We start from the raw sequence: 20,777 nt of genomic DNA, 5'->3' as shown, positions 1-20,777 counted from the left end.
TTCATAATTGCAGCAGCGAGTTTCTTCTGTTGTGGTTCGTATTGATCCCGGTGGTTTGTTTTGCAATGACCAAACAGCTCGTCTGCAACCCTGGAACAGCCAGAAAAGTTGCCCCATTCAACATCCTTCTAAAAGGCACAGGTCTTGCATTAAGCCTGAAATCGTTGGTATTGAGGTGGGAGTTAATGCAGCTGACGTTTGAGTCTTGGCTGGTCATTACAGAGAACACAGCTGTCGTTGTTTGCTCTTCAAGAGTGAATTTTGTAGTCCACTTCAATCCACCGACAGAACTGCTGGGTGTTACCCTCCAGTTCTGTCGGTACAAATAATACCCTGGTGGTGGTAATGTGCAAAATTTGGTGCTCAAACACATTATAAATGCATTCAGAATGGGGCATGTTAGTGAAGACCAGGAGTAAAAATGGGACCAGAAAAATGCTCGGGACCATGTCCTTAGTTCAAGGATACGGTCCCGAGAATTTTTCTAGTCATTTCTGCTCTTGGTCTACACTAACTTGCCCCATTCTGAACACATTTATCATTTCGACAGCCAACCAAACCGCTCAAGTAGAGTCACATTGTGTTAGTAGCTTTGTGCTTTTGTAAGGGCACGACTAGGTTAATTTTCTGTGCACAGGGTTTTGATGAATGCGAGAAATGTAACAGTTAAAAGAATGAGGGATTGCTACGTTTTTGGCAAACGTCTCGACAGCAGGTCAGTCTCGTCTGTTTCTGTAGATTCAAATGTTAGCATGCAGTAGCATGCTCGAATTTCTGATGAAGCCCCAAATAAAGTTTCAGCATAAAGTGGAGGGCATGGTCCGTGCCAATGTGCAGGGAGAGGAGGTGGTATTTTAAAACTGATTTGTAAAATTCTGGGGGAGAGGGGCTCGGTAGCCAAGTTTGCTTGCGCTGCAGCTAGGAGCCTGTGAAGCAATGGTTTATGATGCACATAGATCCTCGGTGCAGTTGCCACTGCTGCCCATTTCGATCCAATGAGCATTGTACCGGCGTGCTGTGTGAAGCAAGACCCCAGGCTGGCTGTGGTGCTGCACTGGCTACATGTTAGGTCTACAGTGTCGCACACTGGACGCCCATTGGGAACAACTAGCTTCCGGCTATTTAAACATACACACAATGCAGTGAATTTGGTAAAATGCTAATCCGGCTTCACTTTAATGCCCCGGTTTGGTGCTTTTAAAGGCAAATTGCCTTTGAGAAAGATGACTCTTCTCGTTCAAAAGGTGCAAGGCTCATGTGGTGCACCGAATTTGAATAGCCTTCAGTAGTGCCTTTGACAGCGAGCGACCCTTCTGCCCTGGACAGACCACAGGTTGCTACTCGGACGCATGGAAGGGAAGGCTGCACGACTGAGGCAGTTTGACGAGACGGCCGACCAGGTTGTGCGGAGGATTGAGCAGACTTCGGCCCTGCTGGAAGAGAGGTGGTGCTGTTCCTTACCGGCCATGTTGTTGCCCTCTCATTGGACAAACGTCTAGCGAGTTTTGCTGACAAAAAAATTTACCGTCTCTTTGGCACTTTTTAAAGACGCTCTCAATGCATAGCATTTCTAGGGTCTCTCCTCGCTTCTCCTTTGGCCGGCACAAGGGGAAGGCTTTATGAACATAAAAAGCCGTCACGTACAGACGACATTCATCTTCTTGGATGTCGTCTGTACACTTGATGGAGTGTAACCAGTGATGTGATTGCTGCGCCAAACTGCGCCAAGGAGCTAACCCTGCTACGTCCTGCTACATTTTACCAAAGTGTGGGTGATCTGCGCCAAAGGACCAATTTTGCTTGGGAGAAGAGCGTGTTGGTTTAAGTCATGGATGAAGAAAGAATAAAACAATTAAAACAGGGACATCACAACCACATCTTTCAACTAGCAGCAGACGAGTAAACTTTCAAAAGCGAGCAGCCGACTATACCCAGTAGGAGTAGGGGAGAGAAGGGGGAGAGAAGGAAAGATAAGAAACGCAAAGTGCAAGTCAGGGGGGTAGGGTTATCTCGGATTTTAAAAATTCAACCTCAGTTTTCGTCAGCAGGAGGGAAGGGTTTGACACGCTGTTTTTTTCTGTGGTCATGGCGAATGATTTTATGATTTCCCTGCCGAATCTGCTGTCATGCCCCCCCAGGATTTTTGTGTCATCAAAGAGGGGATGACAACGCAGACACGAACGGGCATGTATGACTATGGGATGATAAGAATCTGGAGAGGCCTTAGAAACTTCGTTGTGATGTTCGCGGAGTCTGTGATTGGTGCGTCTGCCGGTCTGTCCTATGTATTGATGACCGCAGCTCAAGGGGATGGAGTAAACTTTCTTCTCATTGCATGAAACAAATTTCTTTTCATGTTTGACAGTGCAGCCAATCGGAATCCGGTTGTTGTTCACTTGTTGGCAGAGTTGTTTAAGACGCATGCGGCACGAGAAGACAACATTCGTGTTGAACTTTGAGGCGATGGATTTTATCCGGTGGGCTGAATAGTGTACGTAAGGAATGACGGCGAATCGGGCTTTCTTTTTTGTGGCTGGTGACTGGCGATCAGGCCCGCGAATCATCCTTTCCATTACAGATCGGAGAAGGTCGACGGGAAACCCTGCCCTGACGAGCCTCATGTGCTGCAATTTGAAGCTATCTTCTGAAAGATGACAGCAAGACTTCGTGAAGGATGAAGAAAACAACGATTTGATGATACCGTGTTTTACCGACTTCGAATGGGCGCTAGAAAACGGTAAGACAGGTTTGGCAGACCTTTGTTGAAAGGCCCAGCGGAGTCCAGTGGCACTGACATGAAGCCGCAAATCTAGGTACTGAAGGCCTTCATTCTATGGTTCTTCCTTCGTGACTGTAAGGCCTGACGAACAATCGGAAAAAACAGGTGTAATGCTATCTGGAGGCCAACACGAATGTTGTCTTCTCGTGCCGCATGCATCTTAAACAACTCTGCCAACAAGTGAACAACAACTGGATTCCGATTGGCTGCACTGTCAAACACGAAAAGAAATTTGTTTCATGCAAAGAGAAGAAAGTTTACTCCATACCCTTGAGCTGCGGCCATCAATACATAGGACAAACCGGCAGACGCACCAATCACAGACTCCGCGAACATCACAACAAAGTTTCTAAGGCCTCTCCAGATTCTTGTCATCCCATAGTCATACATGCCCGTTCGTGTTTGCGTTGTCATCCCCTCTTTGATGACACAAAAATCCTGGGGGGGCATGACAGCAGATTTGGCAGGGAAATCATAGAATCATTCGCCATGACCACAGCAACAAACAACGTGTCAAACCCGTCCCCCCTGCTGACGAAAACTGAGGTTGAATTTTTAAAATCCGAGATAACCCTACCACCCTGACTTGCACTTCGCGTTTCTTATCTTTCCTTCTCTCCCCCTTCTCTGCCCTACTCCTACTGGGTATAGCCGGCTGCTCGCTTTTGAAAGTTTACTCGTCTGTTGCTACTTGAAAGATGTGGTTGTGTTGTCCCTGTTTTAATTGTTTTATTCTTTCTTCATCCATGACCAATTTTGGTCGCCTTTGAAAACTGAAACTAAACTGAGTTCCGTAATTGAGCACACATGAGCTAGGTGGCGCAAGTGGCCGCCCGACACAAAGTACTCAGCATCAAGCATTCATCTGGTCTTGCATGGTTTTTCCCGCCGTCTCTTGTCTCGCGTCTTTTTCAACTTTTTTCAACGATAGACGCCGGCGTGTGCGGACGCTCCGACGCTAGCGTGCTGGGTACCAGCCATGCCATTATGCTGTGAAACGAAACTATGTTTTTGCGCGGCAGGAGTTACTTTATGAGCTAAAGCACCCACTCCTAAAAATAAGGGCTGTGGCCAAGCTATATTTGGTCCCTGCCTGCCAGTCACCATGGTCGCGCGACGTCGGGTCGCTGCAGATACGACTTGGGGACGTTGGATATGGTGCTTTCTAAACGTAAGGACTGCCGTATGTTCAATACGCTACTACAAAAATCCCTTTAGCTCAAAGACTCCTGTGTCGAAGTATTGATTTCCTAGGTTTCTCTAGGTAGGCTTTCCTTTGAGACGGACCTCGATAGGTGAAAAGTCTGCCGCGAAAGAAAGTTGGTGAAGAGAAGTGAGCTAAAGCAGAGAAGGCAATGTCTGCACGCTGAACCCGCACAGCGAGCTTGTTTGTCTAGAGTTCAGTCATTGCACAAAGCGTTCAAGGAACTTTTTGACCCTGGCTCGCAATGCTTTGCATCGATGCGCTCATGTTCTCCTTTTTTTGTGTGTTTAGCTTGTACACTGCCTGCGGGCCTGGCAAGCACGTGCTGCTGGACTTTTTTGTTTTATGCTGGACAGTTCCATTTTGCATACAATTTTGGGAACCAGTTGGCAACGGAGCGGAGTGGCATGATCACATGGTTTCGATAGAACAGCCATCTTTGCTCGCGCGACAATTTCGCATTGCACGGCAGTAACGTTTTGTAGCTTGAGTTACACTGGTCGAGGTTGAGCAGTTTCGCGTGGCTCGCATAATGAGCCGTGCTCCGTGCTGTGCTGGCGCAAAAGCAGTGACGTCGCACGGCGCACAGCTGGCGCGCCGGAGCCGCCGCCGCTGCGCCCGCCTCGCCGGTCTGCGCATTCCAGAGGAGTGATATCATAGCCGCGGCAGACGCACTGGCTCCACCGCGTGCCCAGCTGTGCACCTCCGGTGCGCTGTAGCCAAGTCTGACGCTGCACCGGAGCCGCTTGATAGCGCCTCTCATTTTGTGCGCATAAGCTGACGCTACGTATATCCTGGCATGGCCGAGCTAAGCCACTGCAATTTTTTTTATTTTTTCATCAGTTGGAGACTACTTTCATTTATTATATTACTAGTCAACCTAATGCTGTGATATTTAATACTAATCTGGTCATCTTCAAATAAATTTTAATATGTGCACTTTGGTTCTTATTTACCTATAGCGGGTACATATGTATACTTTAACTGAAGCATTGCAAAATGTGTCATGTCATTGGCATTTCAATTGTCATGTCATTGGCAATTGGTTTATTGCGGCGAGCAAAGTGTCCTTTGTTTGTCGACCACCACTTGAAATGAATATTTTTATTTCTCTAAGAATATCTGCTCGAAAAGCCACTTTTGCTGCTCCAGAACACTCTTTTGGCTGCACCAAAGGCCATTTTTGCTGCTCTAAAACGCTGTTTTGGCTGCTCCGAAAGGTGCTCCAAAACGGCTTAGGCCAATCACATCACTGATTGTATGTCTAGAAGTTTCTAAAGATGTATACCTTTCTTGCAGAGTGTTTATAGCAGGGGTGGCCAGAGTGATATGTAGTTAGGGCTGCAGACAAAATTCAAAAGTTCAGAGAGCCGCAGGAAAACAAAAAGGGAGGCTACATTTAACGAGAAGCAATGTGGAGGGAGTGGTCCTTTCCAAACGGGGTAATTGTTGAGTTACACCAGGCAGCAGAATGTTTCTTCAACCGCTAAGCAAAAATGAATGCATGGTTCTCTACCGAGCCACTGTCCCTGACGCCCATCATGCTTGTACGGTTCAAATTTATTTCTGGAACAATAAAAGAAACGGGCTCACAGGACACATTTATGTGTCAAAAAGCAGTCCTGCTTTATATGTATAGCGTGGTACAAGGCTGCAAAGCCTTGTACCACGCTATACATATAAAGCCTGGACCCGTAAAGAGCCGCACGCAGCTCGCGTGCTGCAGTTTGGCCACCCCTGGTCTCTAGCATCATTGTGGCATTGTTCTGTCAGTCAGAGTCTGGCGGTGGCTCCTCTTGCTTCACCTTTAAAAAATCTGGTCAGATAGAACTTGTCCTCGATGACTAGGTCTATGTCGCTGTGAATAGTACTCTCAAACTGTGACCAGAGGCTTGCCACTTGTTTCTAGCACCATCAAAATATGTTGGCTCGAGTTTGGCGGCTCTTGCACCTTTTGTGGCCTTGTTGACTGAATTCTCGAATGGACCCTTGGCATGGATTGTTGGAATTGTCGGGAAGGCAGCGGCAGATGCCTGTCTCTCTACAGGAATTTTTACCTTGTGACGCTTGTCACAAGACGATTGTTGTAGTCACATGCAGTAGTGAATTTTATTCAGAGTTCAGTGGGCTATAGGAGCTCGTTCAGCTCGCCATCTGTATCCGACAATTTTTTCTGGATGTCTCAAAGTCTTACCATAATGATGAGTTTACTGCTGGCAGCTCGAGAACCTTGCTGGCAAGCGCTCTCGGCGCCATTCGTCACCTTTGTCGCCCGAGTTGGAAGAATGTTTCGCTTGGACTTGACATATTCCATCTTCTTTTGAGAACTCGTGCCAGACCTGGCCCAGTCTGTAGTCAAAGATTCCGGTCGGTAGCGGCTGCGGATACCTTATCCCGGGTTTCGGCACCAAAATATAGTGAAATAATATTTGTGGGAGGCCGACAGGAATAGAAAGGAGGGCCGTCTATTATGGCGTGTTGAGCAAGTGGCCAGTTGGCTATCCTTTTCATTGTCTTCAGTACACACGGTTCCTTCACCTTTAGTTTCTACAGGAATGCTTGAGATCTTGCTAATGCAGGGTTCTAAGCAACGCAATGGAGCCGTAATACAATCTGCACGGATGGCGGTAGCTTTTCGATAGCATGGATATCGGAGAGGACCATTGTCTTTTCTTTTAGAGCGCAGCTCTTAGGTACCCGCTTCCGGCTTGAGCGGTGTCGGCATAACCAAGGTCACGTTACCCCCCAAGGTCATGTGACCCCCTAAGGTCATGTGACCCCCAAGGTCACGTGACCCCCCCAAGGTCACATGACCCCCGAGGTCACGTGACCTCTCCCAAGGTCACCCCAAGGTCATGTGACCCCCAAGGTCATCACAAGGTCACGTGGCTCCCCCCCCCCCCCCCCAAAGTCACGTGACACCCCCCCCCGAGGTCACGTGACCCCTCCTCCCGAGGTCAGGTAACCCCCCAGAGCATATTAAAGAATGAGGGGAGGAGGAGGAGGGGTCTACCCTCCCCTTAGTACTCTTCCCTCCTCCTCCTCAAGAGCTGCGCTCCAATTCGGCGTTACGGGGAGTTGTAAGCGGCTTTCACTTTTTTTTGCATTAAACTTCATAAATTGTTTATATTTAGGCTGTGGACTTTCTATTCTTTACCAAAAGACACCGATAAACGTGCACTCTTGTCAACAATACAAAATTGGTTAAAATCGAAGAACACAGATTTCTGAAAATGTTTGCTTTAAGGGAAAATCGTTTTTTGTCGAAATCCTCCTTTAGTAGACATTAGTCTGGTACATGCTCTTAACCAGAATCAGGGACCCTACTATTCCTCAGTTTCTGGAATTGCTGACCTAGGAGGATAGTTGCATGAGGGTTAGATGAGCTAGTCGGTCGCCGCTGATTGTCACTGTGCCTTTGTCCTGTGCAGGTCAAAGCTGGACAACAGTGTTCAAAACTGCACTGGCGGTCGTTATCGGTTAGATCTTGCGAAAGAAACGATAACAACTTGCCCTGCTCGCAAAGCATTTTATTCGAGGATAATTAAATTTTTATCGCATTGAGAAGGCTAGCACGATACAAAGTAAATAAAAAGCTCCAAATGATTACGTTAATGAGTGCTCAATTTAAGTACAAAACGAGCGTGTTGGTAACATTTATTGTTGTCCGTCCCCCTTTCTATGTATCTTCCTCATGTTTGAGTTGTCAGACTTTGACCATCGTTCTGGCTCGTACGTCGGTCGCGAGTGCTGTCAAATTATGGAAGGTGTGGTGGTGTATGCAAATCGTAAATGCAATTCAAACTCTTAGCTTCAGGCACGTAGTCAGAGGGGTGGCCCATGGGGCCTGGTTCCCCCCCCCCCCCCCCAAAATCTTACATTTTGCTGGGACCTTCTCTCCCCTTTCCCCCTCATACAGCATTTTGTCATGGGCGGGCCACCCCCGAAACAAAATCCTGGCTACGTGCCTGCTTAGCTTTCATTGGATATTTTCACCGGCAATCACTTTTTTCGGTGCATGTATGAAACAAATTGCCGAAATGCACTTATTTATAAAAAATGAGCACAGAAAAACCTTGGTTGATTTTTTTTGTTATAAATAAACACTGGAAGATCTAAGGTGTTGCCTAGCCTCAGGGAAGGTCTAGCTGTAGGCTATACCGTCGAGACCGGTTATAACGAAGTCAACGAAAATCAAAACTCACTTCGCTATATCAACTATTTCGCTATAACCGACTTTGCTTAACGAAGTGCAAAAGGGAATGGGAAATCGTGATCGCTTCGATGTAACCGCTATTTTGTTATAACCGACTTCGTTATAACCAATCTCGGCAGTAATGCCTTTATCCGGTAGGTGGGAAAATGGGTAGTTGAGGAAAAGACACGCTGGCATCATAAATTTATTCATTGCAAAAATTTGTGTATGTAAACAGAACTGATGCCTTTTGCATGCTTCATGGATATAGTGTTTATTCCGAGTACAAGTTAGCCAGATGAAATAGTTTCATGTTTCCTTAAAGGAAGATATTATGGTTGCCACAATGTACAAACTACAGCTTAGTTCATTGTTCCGGTTTTTTTGTTTGTTTTTTTAAATTGTGTTTCAGAAAATTTGCTTTTTTCATTGGCCTTTTGCTCGAACATGTCTGATCAGTTAAGCTATTGAAGCAAATCAATATGTGGAACAATGCTTGCTTGCCAATTTATAACTTTCTTGTTATAGTTGAGTTCCTAAAATTTCCTTTCAGGGAAGGTCTTAATGTTTGAGCCTTGATGTGGCCTGTCCACAAAGGTGCACACAGCTACCCCTAGCACTGTTGGGAGAGCTGTAAGGGGCATGCTTCATGCTTGGAGCATTTAGTTGAATAAGAACGGTGGCTCGGACTGCTTGTGATGAGAAACTGCACTCTGGTTTCGAGAAAGTGTTGCTAGATTCTACCCATACATTTCAGGCTAAAAGACGTGGTCCAGGAGGCCGGAGCAAAGCCAGTGGTAAGCTGAGGTCTGATCTGCTTTAAATGCGCGTGATGTACATGCGCGTGGAACATTTTTTGTAGGCTTTGATCCTGGAGGAAGTACAGGAGGCGGCAAAAAAGGGGGCATCAGTCCCGTGCTTCGGGTAAGCATCGCCAGTACTCCAGTCACTGCTTATAAATGGTGGGAGGACCCTTTGTCTCAAGAGCATCGGCTCAGTTGTTTGACAGCTACGCGCATTGTTCTTTATGCTTGTGCTTTGAACAGGTGGTATTTACCTTTGCCCACCAGGCTCCGAAGCCGCAAAAACCCTCTGTCGGTTCTTTTTTTATTCGTTAATTAAAATTGCCCATCCACGTTGGTGCCACTCATTTGTGAATCTAAAAGCAGCATTGGGTTACTGAGACAGCCTCTTTTTTGTTTTGCGTGAGCTCTATATTTGGTGTATTTGACCCCAGCAAGAGCTTTGTAATATTTTGTGACATGTGAACCAGCCCAAGCCAGTGCGCATTGTGGCAGGCTTTTGGAAAAGAGGCGGATTAGCATTGGTGTTTCCTTTGTTTGACGGGTTTGGCTGGCACTGTCCCCGGTCTCTCTCCTCGGTGCTCTACAAACACTGCTCACCGAGGAAGTTATAAACCTAGGGAATTTCGGGAATGGACTTCTCTTGTTCGAGTCTTTTCCCGAAACGTTTCTCTAATAGAGCGTTTGCTGTTCTTCGAACTTTATTCCAAGTTCATTTGATGAAGAATGACAAGTGGCCTGCTGCAATGAGTCGTCTAGTGCCCTCCAATCGCGCTTGGGAGTGGCGTCACTGTGGTTGTGAGCTCATAAAAAAGAAGCAAGAAAGCTCCTTCTTAGTGTAGCAGATTTTCTTATGGCAGTTGCCCTTGCACAGTGTTAATACTCCACTACTTTGAACTACTGGTAAGAACTGCAGCCAATCCCCACAACCCAGAGACCATTTGATGCACATGGGACCATAGGGGCTCTTTTGTGTAGGTGAATAAAAGCAAGATCCTTTGAGGATTTGCAGAGGTGTTGGCACGCTGTGCGATCGGGCTATACCTTGACAGAAAATGTTGATGAAGTTGCTGAAGTAAACATGCGTTCCGGCTTGGGTCTCGTTCAATCTCCAAGATACTGTCGATTGAACCTACACACAGTCACAATGTGTTTTCACAAATTGATGTTGAATGGAACAAAGCTTCTCAACAGTTTTCAGAACGTTGCCAGTTTTGCTTAATTGCTTTTCACAGGACCAATTGTTTTTTTGCAAATGTACTCAATTTGCAAAATTGACAAAAATTGGCATTTTGCAGAAATTGAGTCATTTACAATGTTACCACCAATTTTTCTTTTGCTTTACATTGAACTGCAGGTCTAGCGAGGAAGAATGTTCCTCGCAAAAATCGCGCGCTGATCCCCTTGATGAAGCAATCACGGTAAGCAACATGGTGCACGTGGTGTTGTTGATGAGAAGCGAGTCCTGCTGTGCACTGCATTCTTCAGTTATTATTCTAATTGTAGTCAGACATGACATGTAATTTGTGCTAGAACTTTTACGAGTGAATTTGTTTTTTATACAATGCTATATGGTAGTCCCACCTCGGATTTTGCTTTCACCGTTGTAGAGGGTCACTCAATCAATCCAAACACTGCATAACACATCTGGATCTATAGCCTAGGGTATTTGGCGGGAGTGGATTACAGGTTAGGCTAGGGGGGATCTGCAGAGATTCTATGTTGTGGACGGATGTGACGTCGTGGACGAACCATTACCCTTACATTTGCCATTTTGCCAAAAACGGCATTTCTTCCATGAAACGCTGGTGTATTCCTTATTTTTTTTTAAATATGTTGATTTTATGTTGATTTTGAAGCTCTTGGGGGAAACAGTTGCACTCCTGCCCATCCCCTTCAATCTGCGTAATCATAGTCACGGTCTTCGAAGGTTTAGGTTGAGTAATGATGCTGCTGCAGGCGCAATAGTTTTGTCCCAGTTTCTCATATGTGCCACCAGATGGCAGCACAGCCAAGTCCTACGCAAGGCTGTCTGCTAGGCACAGAGTGAAATGTTGAGCAACTGCAACGGAGCTTTGCACGTGTTGAGCAAAATGGAGCAGTTAAGTGTGGCACTTTTACGGGGCCAGGATATTCCTGATGGTATTTGGTCTCAGACACACGGCCCGCAAGCATCCCGCGACTGCGAGCCCGCGTTCCCATGCCTCGAGCGCCACATGTGGCATAAATAAGTTTCATATTGTCGATTCATTTTCGCTCAAAAAGGAGCTCGGCTTATATAATGTGTTTACACATTTTGCACTTTTCGTGTTCTTTTAGATGCAGTATTACTTTGTGTAAATATTTGTTTCTCAGTCGTTTTTCATGTACATCAACCGGGATGCCAAAGCCAATGGACCTTTTGTAGAAACATCGGTTCGAGAGTAAATGGTTCCAGTACCCTCTCTCTCTTCCTTCTGGCCGAGCAGAGAGGGAAGATGGTTTCGTTGTGTCGACTTCGGGGCGGAAGATTACCCACGATGGGGACAAAGGCGAGTTTGGGGGAGCCATATCTAGGTCACAGCGCCTCAATGGGTGAACGGGATGTAGCTGACGCTTTGGGTGTGGAACAGGTGGGAGAGGCCTTGCGCGCGCGTTGTTTTCTCGCCACTTAGCCTCGAACCCAGTCGCGTGTCTTGGTGGCAGCACATATTCGCCAAGAGGTCCATTCTAGGCTACAAGGGTTTTTGTTCAAGGAGCCACCTCGGCTCTACGAACACGTGCTGAGCAAATGCAACTCTCAAAGCGATAAGCTTCTATGTAGATGTTAAAAACATACTTTCAAAATACATTTTCTTATAATGCTGCAATAAAATTTCCGAGGAAAACAAAAACTGCAGTTTGAAGAGATTTTTTTCTATGCCTCTTGAGCATAGTGAATGATGAGCAACAGGTAAAGGCATTGTGCTTCCTCTCATTGTATAGAAAACTGTATGTACGGTAGTGTTTCAAATCTTCTTCTAACATCAGGTGTGGGACCAAGGTACATATATGCAAATGAAAGTTAAAGGTGGCAAAATGGCGAGCTTGCAAAGAGCAGAAAGCACGAGGCTCCTTCTCTAGAAAATCTCTGGGGTGTTGCTGGGACACACGGGTGCTTTGCGACGTAAAACACCACGGATGTATGTTTTTTTTTTGTCCCAAAATCCCCTCGTCTTTTTAGGAATGGGCTATCTGGCTCCTCACTCGAATGAGTTTGAGATCCGTGTTATATAAGGTTCTTAACTGTTCCAAAGAAGGCCTTCTGGTCGGTGTCATTTTCAGACTTTGTGCGTATGCATTGTTCCTTACTGAAGTACTATGTGTGTGCTAGGCTGCTGAGACCTTGTTCTGGACTGTAGTAAACATAAAACTTGTTTGCTAACAAAATTTATAAATTACACACTCTTTTAAAGGTGATTTACCCGCAATTTGTTTGTAGGCTTTTCTTCCGTAGATGTTGCAGATTTTTTCCAGAACAAACTACTTGCTCTAAGCTGTGTATGCAGCTCGCGGTTGGCTCGGGCCACGGGCTGTTTGCTATTGACCTTGGCATTCTGGATTTTGTTCCCAGGGCAAAAGCCAGTCGGATCGTAGAACTGCATGGTTCTGATTTCGGACTGATACCAGGTTCAAACTTTCTATTTAGTGAACACCACCATTGCTGATTGTGTTGTGCATTGGTTGTTCACGCTGGTTGTCTGCGTTTGCACTTGCGTAGCATCATGACTTATGGAGTCGCCAAGACAACCGACACCTCGGTCGTGCGTAGCGACCTCGGCGATCTTTGTCGCTTTTTCGTCGCATGGTGTTTGGTTTCAGCGAGTACAGGGTGGCACGTTACAATAAATCTTTGTCGGGCGCGAATTTCGCTGTTAAACTTTGCCTCATCCAAGTAAGTTTTTAGGCGCAAATATATAATGATTAGCGTCCGATCATGCAGGAGTCACGGCCGTAGGCACAGAAGGGCTTCTGACTGGTGCTGTTTTCAGCGTTTGTACGCATAGCGCGCAATTTGCTCGCTTTCCGAAGCGAGGAACATGCGCGTACTGGGCTGTTACACAATTGGTAGAAGAGCGTGTTGGTTCAGGTGATGGATGAAGAAAGAATAAACATTTAACACTGGGATAACACAACCGCATCTTTCAACTAGCAATAGACAATTAAAAATTCTCACAGCGATCAGCCGACTAAACCCAGGAGGGAAAGGGATGGAAGGGGAGATAAAAAAAAAGTGAAAGCCGTTTACAAATCCCTGTAACGCCGAATTGGAGCGCAGCTCTTGAGGAGGAGGAGTGAAGGGTACTGAGGGGAGGGTAGACCCCTCCCCCTTCTCCTCCTCCTCCCCTCATTCTTTAATATGCTCCGGGAGGGGGTGTCACGTGACTTCGGGGAGGGGGTCACGTGACCTCGGGGAGGCGTGACCTGGGGGTGACCTCAAGGCCACGTGACCCCAAAGGTGACCCCCACGTGACCTTGGGGTCACGTAACCTGGAGGGGTCACGTGACCTCGGGGGGTCACGTGACCTCAGAGGGGTCACGTGACCTGGGGGTCACGTGGGGTCACGTGACCTTGAGATGACCTTGGAAGGGGTCACGTGACCTTGGGGTCACGTGACCTTGGGGAGGCGACCACGTGACCTCGGGGGTCACGTGACCTCAGAGGGGTCACGTGACTTGGGGGTCACGTGACCTTCAAAGGGTCACGTGGGGTCATCTTGGGGTCACGTGACCTTGAGATGACCTTGGAAGGGGTCACGTGACCTCGAGGGGTCACGTGACCTTCAGGGGGTCACGTGGGGTCACGTGACCTTGAGATGACCTTGGGAGGGGTCACGTGACCTTGGGGGTCACGTGACCTTGGGATGACCTTGGTTACGCCGACGCCGACGCCGACGGCGACGGCGACGCCAACGCCGACGGCGACGCCGCTCAAGCCGGGAACGGGCCCCTAAGAGCTGCGCTCTAAAACGTGAAGAGCAAGTCAGAGAGGTGGGTTTATCTCGGATTTTAGAAATTCAACCTCAGTTTTCGTCAGCAGGAGGGAAGGGTTTGACACGTTGTCTTTTGCTGGGGTCATGGCGAATGACTCTATGATTTCCCTGCCGAATCTGCTGTTATGCCGCCCCAGGATCGTTGTTTCATCAAAGAGGGGATGACAAAGCGAACACGAACGGGTCGAACGGGGATGTATGACTATGGGATGATAGGAATGTGGCGAGACCTTAGAAAGTTGGTTGTGATGTTCCCAGAGTTTGCGATTGGTGCATCTGCCGGTCTATTGATGGCCGCAGCTCAAGGGAATGGAGTCAACTTTCTTCTCTTTGCATAGAATGAGCTTCTTTTCGTGTTTAACAGTGCAGCTAATCGGAATCTGGTTGTTGTTCACTGCTACACGAGCCATTTTGTAAACAAATGGCTTCTGGCTGGTGCAATCTTCAGTATTTGTGTGTTAGTGAATGCTTGGTTCACTTTCCTGGTCAACAAACAAGGGTGTGCTGGCTTGAGATTTTGTCAACATTGGATCGGTGTGTAAGCATCTATCAGCGTCTGCTCACGTGCTCTAATATAGCTTAGAAAATTAAAAAGGAAACAAGTACACTCCTTCACTGTCTTATCGAAATGCTAACAATGCTTTCTTCATGGCCTTTTATAATTATTGCGAGAATTCCACTGTTTACGAATGCACAGCCCAGCATGCAATCTCCACAGCTCAGCCCGCATGCAATTGTGGCTTCGTAAACTGAGCAAAACACGCATCACAATGCTGAAAATGGCACCAGCCTACAGCCCTTTTCTGAATATGTTTATGCTCGGGTAGAACTTTCTGTGGTATTTTAGAAGCGAAGGGTGCACGTGTCCAGCTTTGATCGCCACTCAAGCTGCACGAGTGCACAGAAGTCAATGGCTTTGATTTCACAGCCACGGAAAGGGGCGTCAAGCAAATGGCTTGATGTTTAGTGCGGCCGGTTTGCAAGAGAGAATTCTTCGCCGTCCAGTCAATGGGTTTGAGCAGTCCGAGACGCTGTATGTAGGACGTAATGATGCGATTTCACAGTGCCCCGCACCCTCCTTTCAAGAGGTGGTCGATGCAGCAACCTATTCCATAGTGACCCAGCCAGTCCAGCACCACGTGACCTTGAGCTCTACAAATGGCAAAGCCAAAATGAAAAGGCACATGCTCTCAGTGCTGGACACTCGGCAAGAAGGTCGGCAATTTGGTGGCTGCCTCGATTGGCCAGTGTTTCACTTGACCTTGGCACTGGCCAATTGCGTCATTCACAACTCTCGCCGACTTTGTCACTCAACGCTCAGCTTAGATCCCCTGGAGAGACTTGGATGGCTTGTAGCGTCTGCTTTATACATCTCGGTTATTCACTGGCCCATTTTCTTTTATGTGTTTGTAAATTTCATGGGCTACGCACTAACGAGGACATGGCCCTTTGAGACTGCTTCCAACGATTTGCTAACGGCTCGGAACGTTGCTGGGAGATGAAGCCTCGTCAGATCGCTCAATGCCGTACCTTCATGTGGTTGTTTTTTGGGGAGCAGCAAAAAGGGACAGCTTCTTCGTGCATATTTTGGATCCTGTGTTTTACTGTGGCCCGAAGCACTTCTCCCCCATTGTCATTAGTTTCTGGTAGCCTGAAATCGGCCAGAAACAAAGTCATAACTGCGGAAAACAGCGCAGTGTTGCAGCCTTGCAAACACTGTTGCTCACAGACGGTGGGCCTTAGTGTCTGTGGTGTGCCCTGGTGAAGGGAAAAAGAACCACATGCCATTCTTCGACACGAGCGCCCTCCGGCGTGGGTGCAGCATTGCCACCTGAAGTATAATTCTAATAGGGGCGAAGCTCCTTAGGGTCTAGCCTTGTCCATCCGTCCATCCGTCCATCCGTCCATCCGTCCATCCGTCCATCCGTCCATCCGTCCATCCGTCCGTCCGTCCGTCCGTCCGTCCGTCCGTCCGTCCGTCCGTCCGTCCGTCCGTCCGTCCGTCCGTCCGTCCGTCCATCCGTCCATCCGTCCGTCCGTCCGTCCGTCCGTCCGTCCGTCCGTCCGTCCGTCCGTCCATCCGTCCATCCGTCCATCCGTCCATCCGTCCGTCCGTCCGTCCGTCCGTCCGTCCATCCGTCCGTCCGTCCGTCCGTCCGTCCGTCCGTCCGTCCGTCCGTCCGTCCGTCCGTCCGTCCGTCCGTCCGTCCGTCCGTCCGTCCATCCGTCCATCCGTCCATCCGTCCATCCGTCCATCCGTCCATCCGTCCATCCGTCCATCCGTCCATCCGTCCATCCGTCCATCCGTCCATCCGTCCATCCGTCCATCCGTCCATCCGTCCATCCGTCCATCCGTCCATCCGTCCATCCGTCCATCCGTCCATCCGTGCTCGCATCGATCTTGCTGGTGCTCGTGTAGGGCAAAAAATAAAAAAAAAATGATGCAAAAAAAATGTTTGCTCAGTCGGCAGGATTCGAACCTGTGCGGGGAGACCCCAATGGATTTCTAGTCCATCGCCTTAACCACTCGGCCATAACTGCGGGACGAGTAGGGGGCTCTGAGATATGGTAGTAACTCAAGAGCTGGGGTTTCTGTCATGGATGAAACATTGCATGTAGCCGCTCAATGTCTATAGAGGAGAGGGCGCTGCGGTCAAATGCGTATATAATTGCGTTAAACTTCGCAGGCATTGGCTTAGCGTTTACAGACGAGAGGGCGCTGCGGTCAAATGCTTAAATGCGCATATAACCACATTCCATACCACACATTCTCTTTCTGACATGGAGGAAAACGAGCGAAAGACTCGGCATGCTGCGGCTCACCGTCTACGCAGACAAGCACCACCAGAGCTTCGCCCCAATCAACATCATTGAGATGCGGTCAATTTTGTGATCTTGGTCACTCATCGTAACCATATGCATAGTAGTACTGTTTAACAGGTGTAATGATTGTTCTGATCTTTTTAATTATGTCTAGAGCACTCCATTTTTAGTTTCCATATTGTTTGTTATTTTTGGGAGATAGTGGAATGTTAAAGTTGTTTAATGGGACAACTCTGCGGCCTTGTGCTTTGCTACATGAGCCATGTTCAAGCATACTGTGCCCTGATACCCGGATTCTGAATGCCCGTGCTGATGATGCGATTTTTTCTGTGAATTTGCAGTACTGGAGCTGTATGTGTGTGGTGCTGGGGCAATACCTCAAGGAAGAACCAAAGAAGGCTGGCTCGTGCGTACTGCGGCTTCGTCCCATCTTTTGTTCTCGCCGCTTGATGTTGTGTTTCAGTGTGTAGATGCTAGTCTGACTGCGACAGTAAGCTTGAGCTTTGTGGATTGATGCATGGCCAATGATGCGTTGAATATGGACCGAGTTTTAAAATAGGGGCCTGAAAGGCTTAGGGGCCCCTGAAAAGCTCATCTCTGCACATATGCCAAACGTAGGCTGCATTTTGGGTTTTGGGTTCACTTGTGACGCAAAATTCGAGAAATAGCACGGGGGTCTCTAGCGTAAATTAACACCCACTTTGTGCAAGTGCCCGCTAGTAAACTTTCCCAAGCTTGGGAATTCTGGAAACCCTCGGAAGCGCCGGCATGAGCCGAAGATATTCATCCCAATGTGGCGGCCATGAAACTGCCATCGGCGATGATGGGGATATCCGCTTTCTTGCGACGGAAAGGGACAAACTAGTTGCAACCAGAGCAAGGACCTCCTCCACTGACTTGGGAGAGTGTCCCGTCATCATTCATTGTGCGAAAATGTGTTTTCTCCGATGCGCCCTGCCTTCAAAGGCGGCCATCTCGGCTTTTACCGATTGGCCCGGGCCCCTGTGTACCCAGTGTTTGGCAAAAGCCCCGAAATTTTACGCTAACTGCTTGGGTCAGGTCTTCAGGAGCAAATCCATCGTGGCCACCGCACTTTTGGCCACGTTTGTCGGCAGTTATAAGAGGGCAGCAGTCTTTCTCTTCGGGTTACCTCGCTTAAGTCGCGAGCGGTGATCTTGCCCGACTTTCTCGGTAGTCTTCTGGCATTCCTCGCCCCGAGAGGCTGCGGTAATCGCTCGTACGGCAGCACCTCACGAGTCCTAGTGGATGGCCTTGGCTCGGTCGGCTGGGTGCTTGTGGCAGGAGCAGCCTGCTACGGTGGCCATGAACAGCTGACATTTTTTTGGAGAATGTTGCTCCTTGGCCGTAGTGGCGCGGGAAGGGAGCATGTTACGGGGCACGACAGGGGTGCGAGCCCCCTTGGATTAGCTCTATCTGAAAACTTGCTGATGTGTGCCCCTCGTGCGGCTTTGGAGTTGTTTCACCTGGTGTGGGCCACCAGATGTGTCCAGAGTACCGCACTTGGTATCTTGGGAGCAGAGAATTCGGTCAGTTTTATTTCTTTATTTGGAAACGTCGTGTCTAGACAGAGCTCTAGAAAATGGCTGAAAATTTAGGATTTTTAAAAATCGCCAAGTTTCAATAACAATCCAGGCTCGCAAAATATGATGACTCCATTCAATCTCGAGCTTTTCTATAACCACCAAATTTTGAGTGTCGAAGAGCTTGATTTATTATAAATGCCCCTTCACACATACAGCACAGCACGGCACCAGTGCTTAGGTAGGTTCTAGTCAGTGCTGTTTTCAAGGTGACGTTCCAAGTATCTTTTTTTTTCTTTCGTGTAGATGTAATTGCTTTACTAAAGTTTTTGTAATATTCTCAAGAAAGGATATGAGTAAACTTGATATTGTTATTTCCTGCAGTAACTGAACTGGATCTTTCTAAAGTCAATCAATAAAAAGTATAGAGATACATATTACTTGGAGTAATTAGGATCCTACGTCTCCAGTCGCCAGTTGCGCTTTTTTCGTGGTAAATAAAGCCAGTCTACAAACCTATCTTTAGAGTATATGCTGGAACCTTGGAAACACCCTTATAGAGCTCAAGATCTCTTGTAACGAGAATTTGTGCGTAACGACCTGTAAAAAAGGTACTCGGTTAGGATGCTTTGCTGCATCTTTGATTCAAGGGGACATACCTAAAATCTGATGTCGGAATCAAAATCAGTATACCGTATTTACTCTCATAATGAACACATTTTTTGCTGAAGAATTGACGCATATTTCGGAGTGCGTTCATTACGCGGTGTAAAAGTTTTGCATTTACATGGTTTGCGCGGATATCATTTTAGGTGCCAATATGACAAGGAGGTACTCTGGCACGTCTCCATTGCCAGAGCCTGGTTGTGGGCGCGCCACACTAGTGGTGCTCTGTAAGTTGCGAACCTTTTTTAGGACGTTTTCGGCGTGCCTTTTGCCAAAGAAAAAGCGCCCTACGAATCTCCCTCGGCGCGGAGAGCCAAGCGACCATTTTTAGGCCTAACCACTTTCACGATATTGCTGTCCAAAAGCGGATCAGAAACGACGGTGTGTTTGTTGACACCAATGCATCCGATGGACGAAGCACGTCCGGGGCTGGGCAATTTTTCGACCCCAGCTTCGCTAGGCGTGCGGACCACTCGGTTTCACGGTTGATCACTTCCGCAACCACTCAATTGCAGCCATTAGAAGAGCAGCTTGACTTGGCTTGACTTGACCTCACCGCTTGGCGGCAAAAGAAAATTGGCTTGGTGGGCTTGGTGGCTAGACGCAGTTCAAGACTCACGGAGCTAAAAATTAAGTGTGTTCATTACGGGAGAAAAAAAAAAAAAGTTTGAATATTGATGCCCGTGGTGGGGGGTGCATTCATTATGCGAGTAAATACATGCACACACTAAGATTGAGAAATTCTGCAAATAAATGAGGAAAAGGTTCAAAAACTGTCGCCCCTCAGAGACAGTAAAGATGGTAAAAAAACAATTTTGAAAATGCCTGGACAAGAATGACACTTACATATGTCACAAAATTAGCTTTCCGTCCCCCAAAAACGTTGAGTGCAGCAATTCACGTTGAGGGATTCATTTAAGTGATTCCGAAGCATGCCTTATTTTGGGGTCGGCGTGTTTAAATAGAAGCAAGTTTTGGACTTGCTTCTAAGTCAGGATGAGTCTCATGAGGTAAGGCTAAAAAGTTTTCTTTCTTTTTTTAGGGGAAAGTTGATTTTCTTCCATGTCCCATCCTGGCGTCGAGAAGAAATTGCGCGGATGATCGTGCAATGGGATGTGAATGGACCGCATCAGCTGGTGCAACATTTCGATAATATTGCGTCACGATTGACTGGAAGTTTCTGTGATGTTGCGTTGCTCAATACAAAAATGGAAGTTTGTCGGGTTTTTTTTTGTCGCACGGTTATTGTTAGGTGTGTGCTAGGTGCCTATGCACAAACACTGGGTAGGCAAATGATGCACACTTTGACGGCAGTCTGGTCGCTGTCCGGGTATGACGACCGAAGAACCTTGTGTGGAGCCACAGGCAGAGACACCGGGTCTCGCATAAACGTCAACCGCACGGAATTTCTCGTGGATGCACAAATTGTTTTCTCTCGGCAACATTCTCGTGCTGCTTCACGCGCAGCGTCTGGTGCGTTCCATCCTTACGCCTCGGGTGAGACTGTCGGTGCCCACAACCGGTAACGAGCATGTTCATGCCGTCGAGTGAGTGGGCGGCATTCTTGCGTGCAAAGGCCTGGAAAGAGCAGGTGGCAAACAGCACCATCTCATGACCCAAAGGCAATTGGCCGATCTCGGGCGGCAAAACCGCCCGCAATAAATGCACGCATGCTCCTTCCGTTTTCGGCAACACGACGCTTCCGGGATACGCCGTAAAAGATGTCTCTTTGGGAGTCGAGCGTTTCTCTAAAC

General features: G+C 47.7%; 1 protein-coding gene across 2 annotated transcripts in view; it reads left to right on the top strand.

Moving 5' to 3' along the window:
* The window catches only part of LOC115312425, a 55,734-nt gene extending 34,963 nt beyond the window's left edge, over positions 1 to 20,771 (top strand). The window contains exons 3-8 of one of the 2 annotated variants that reach the window (XM_042292132.1): positions 1,327 to 1,444; positions 8,936 to 8,975; positions 9,041 to 9,102; positions 10,339 to 10,402; positions 17,158 to 17,222; positions 19,170 to 20,771. In XM_042292132.1, the coding sequence (XP_042148066.1) occupies positions 1,327 to 1,444; positions 8,936 to 8,975; positions 9,041 to 9,102; positions 10,339 to 10,402; positions 17,158 to 17,222; positions 19,170 to 19,254 (434 nt within the window). In that variant the 3' untranslated portion in view covers positions 19,255 to 20,771. Of the gene's footprint in view, positions 1 to 1,326; positions 1,445 to 8,935; positions 8,976 to 9,040; positions 9,141 to 10,338; positions 10,403 to 17,157; positions 19,132 to 19,169 lie in introns of those variants that run through there. The other variant, XR_006078043.1, reaches the window with a different exon arrangement.
* The last annotated feature ends 6 nt before the right edge of the window (positions 20,772 to 20,777 follow it).

This window comes from Ixodes scapularis, unplaced genomic scaffold, assembly GCF_016920785.2.
Source record: "Ixodes scapularis isolate PalLabHiFi unplaced genomic scaffold, ASM1692078v2 PGA_scaffold2__306_contigs__length_199485367, whole genome shotgun sequence".
Taxonomy (NCBI): domain Eukaryota; kingdom Metazoa; phylum Arthropoda; class Arachnida; order Ixodida; family Ixodidae; genus Ixodes; species Ixodes scapularis.
Note: the sequence above shows the minus strand (reverse complement) of the source record. Positions and strands in the feature narration are given on the sequence as shown.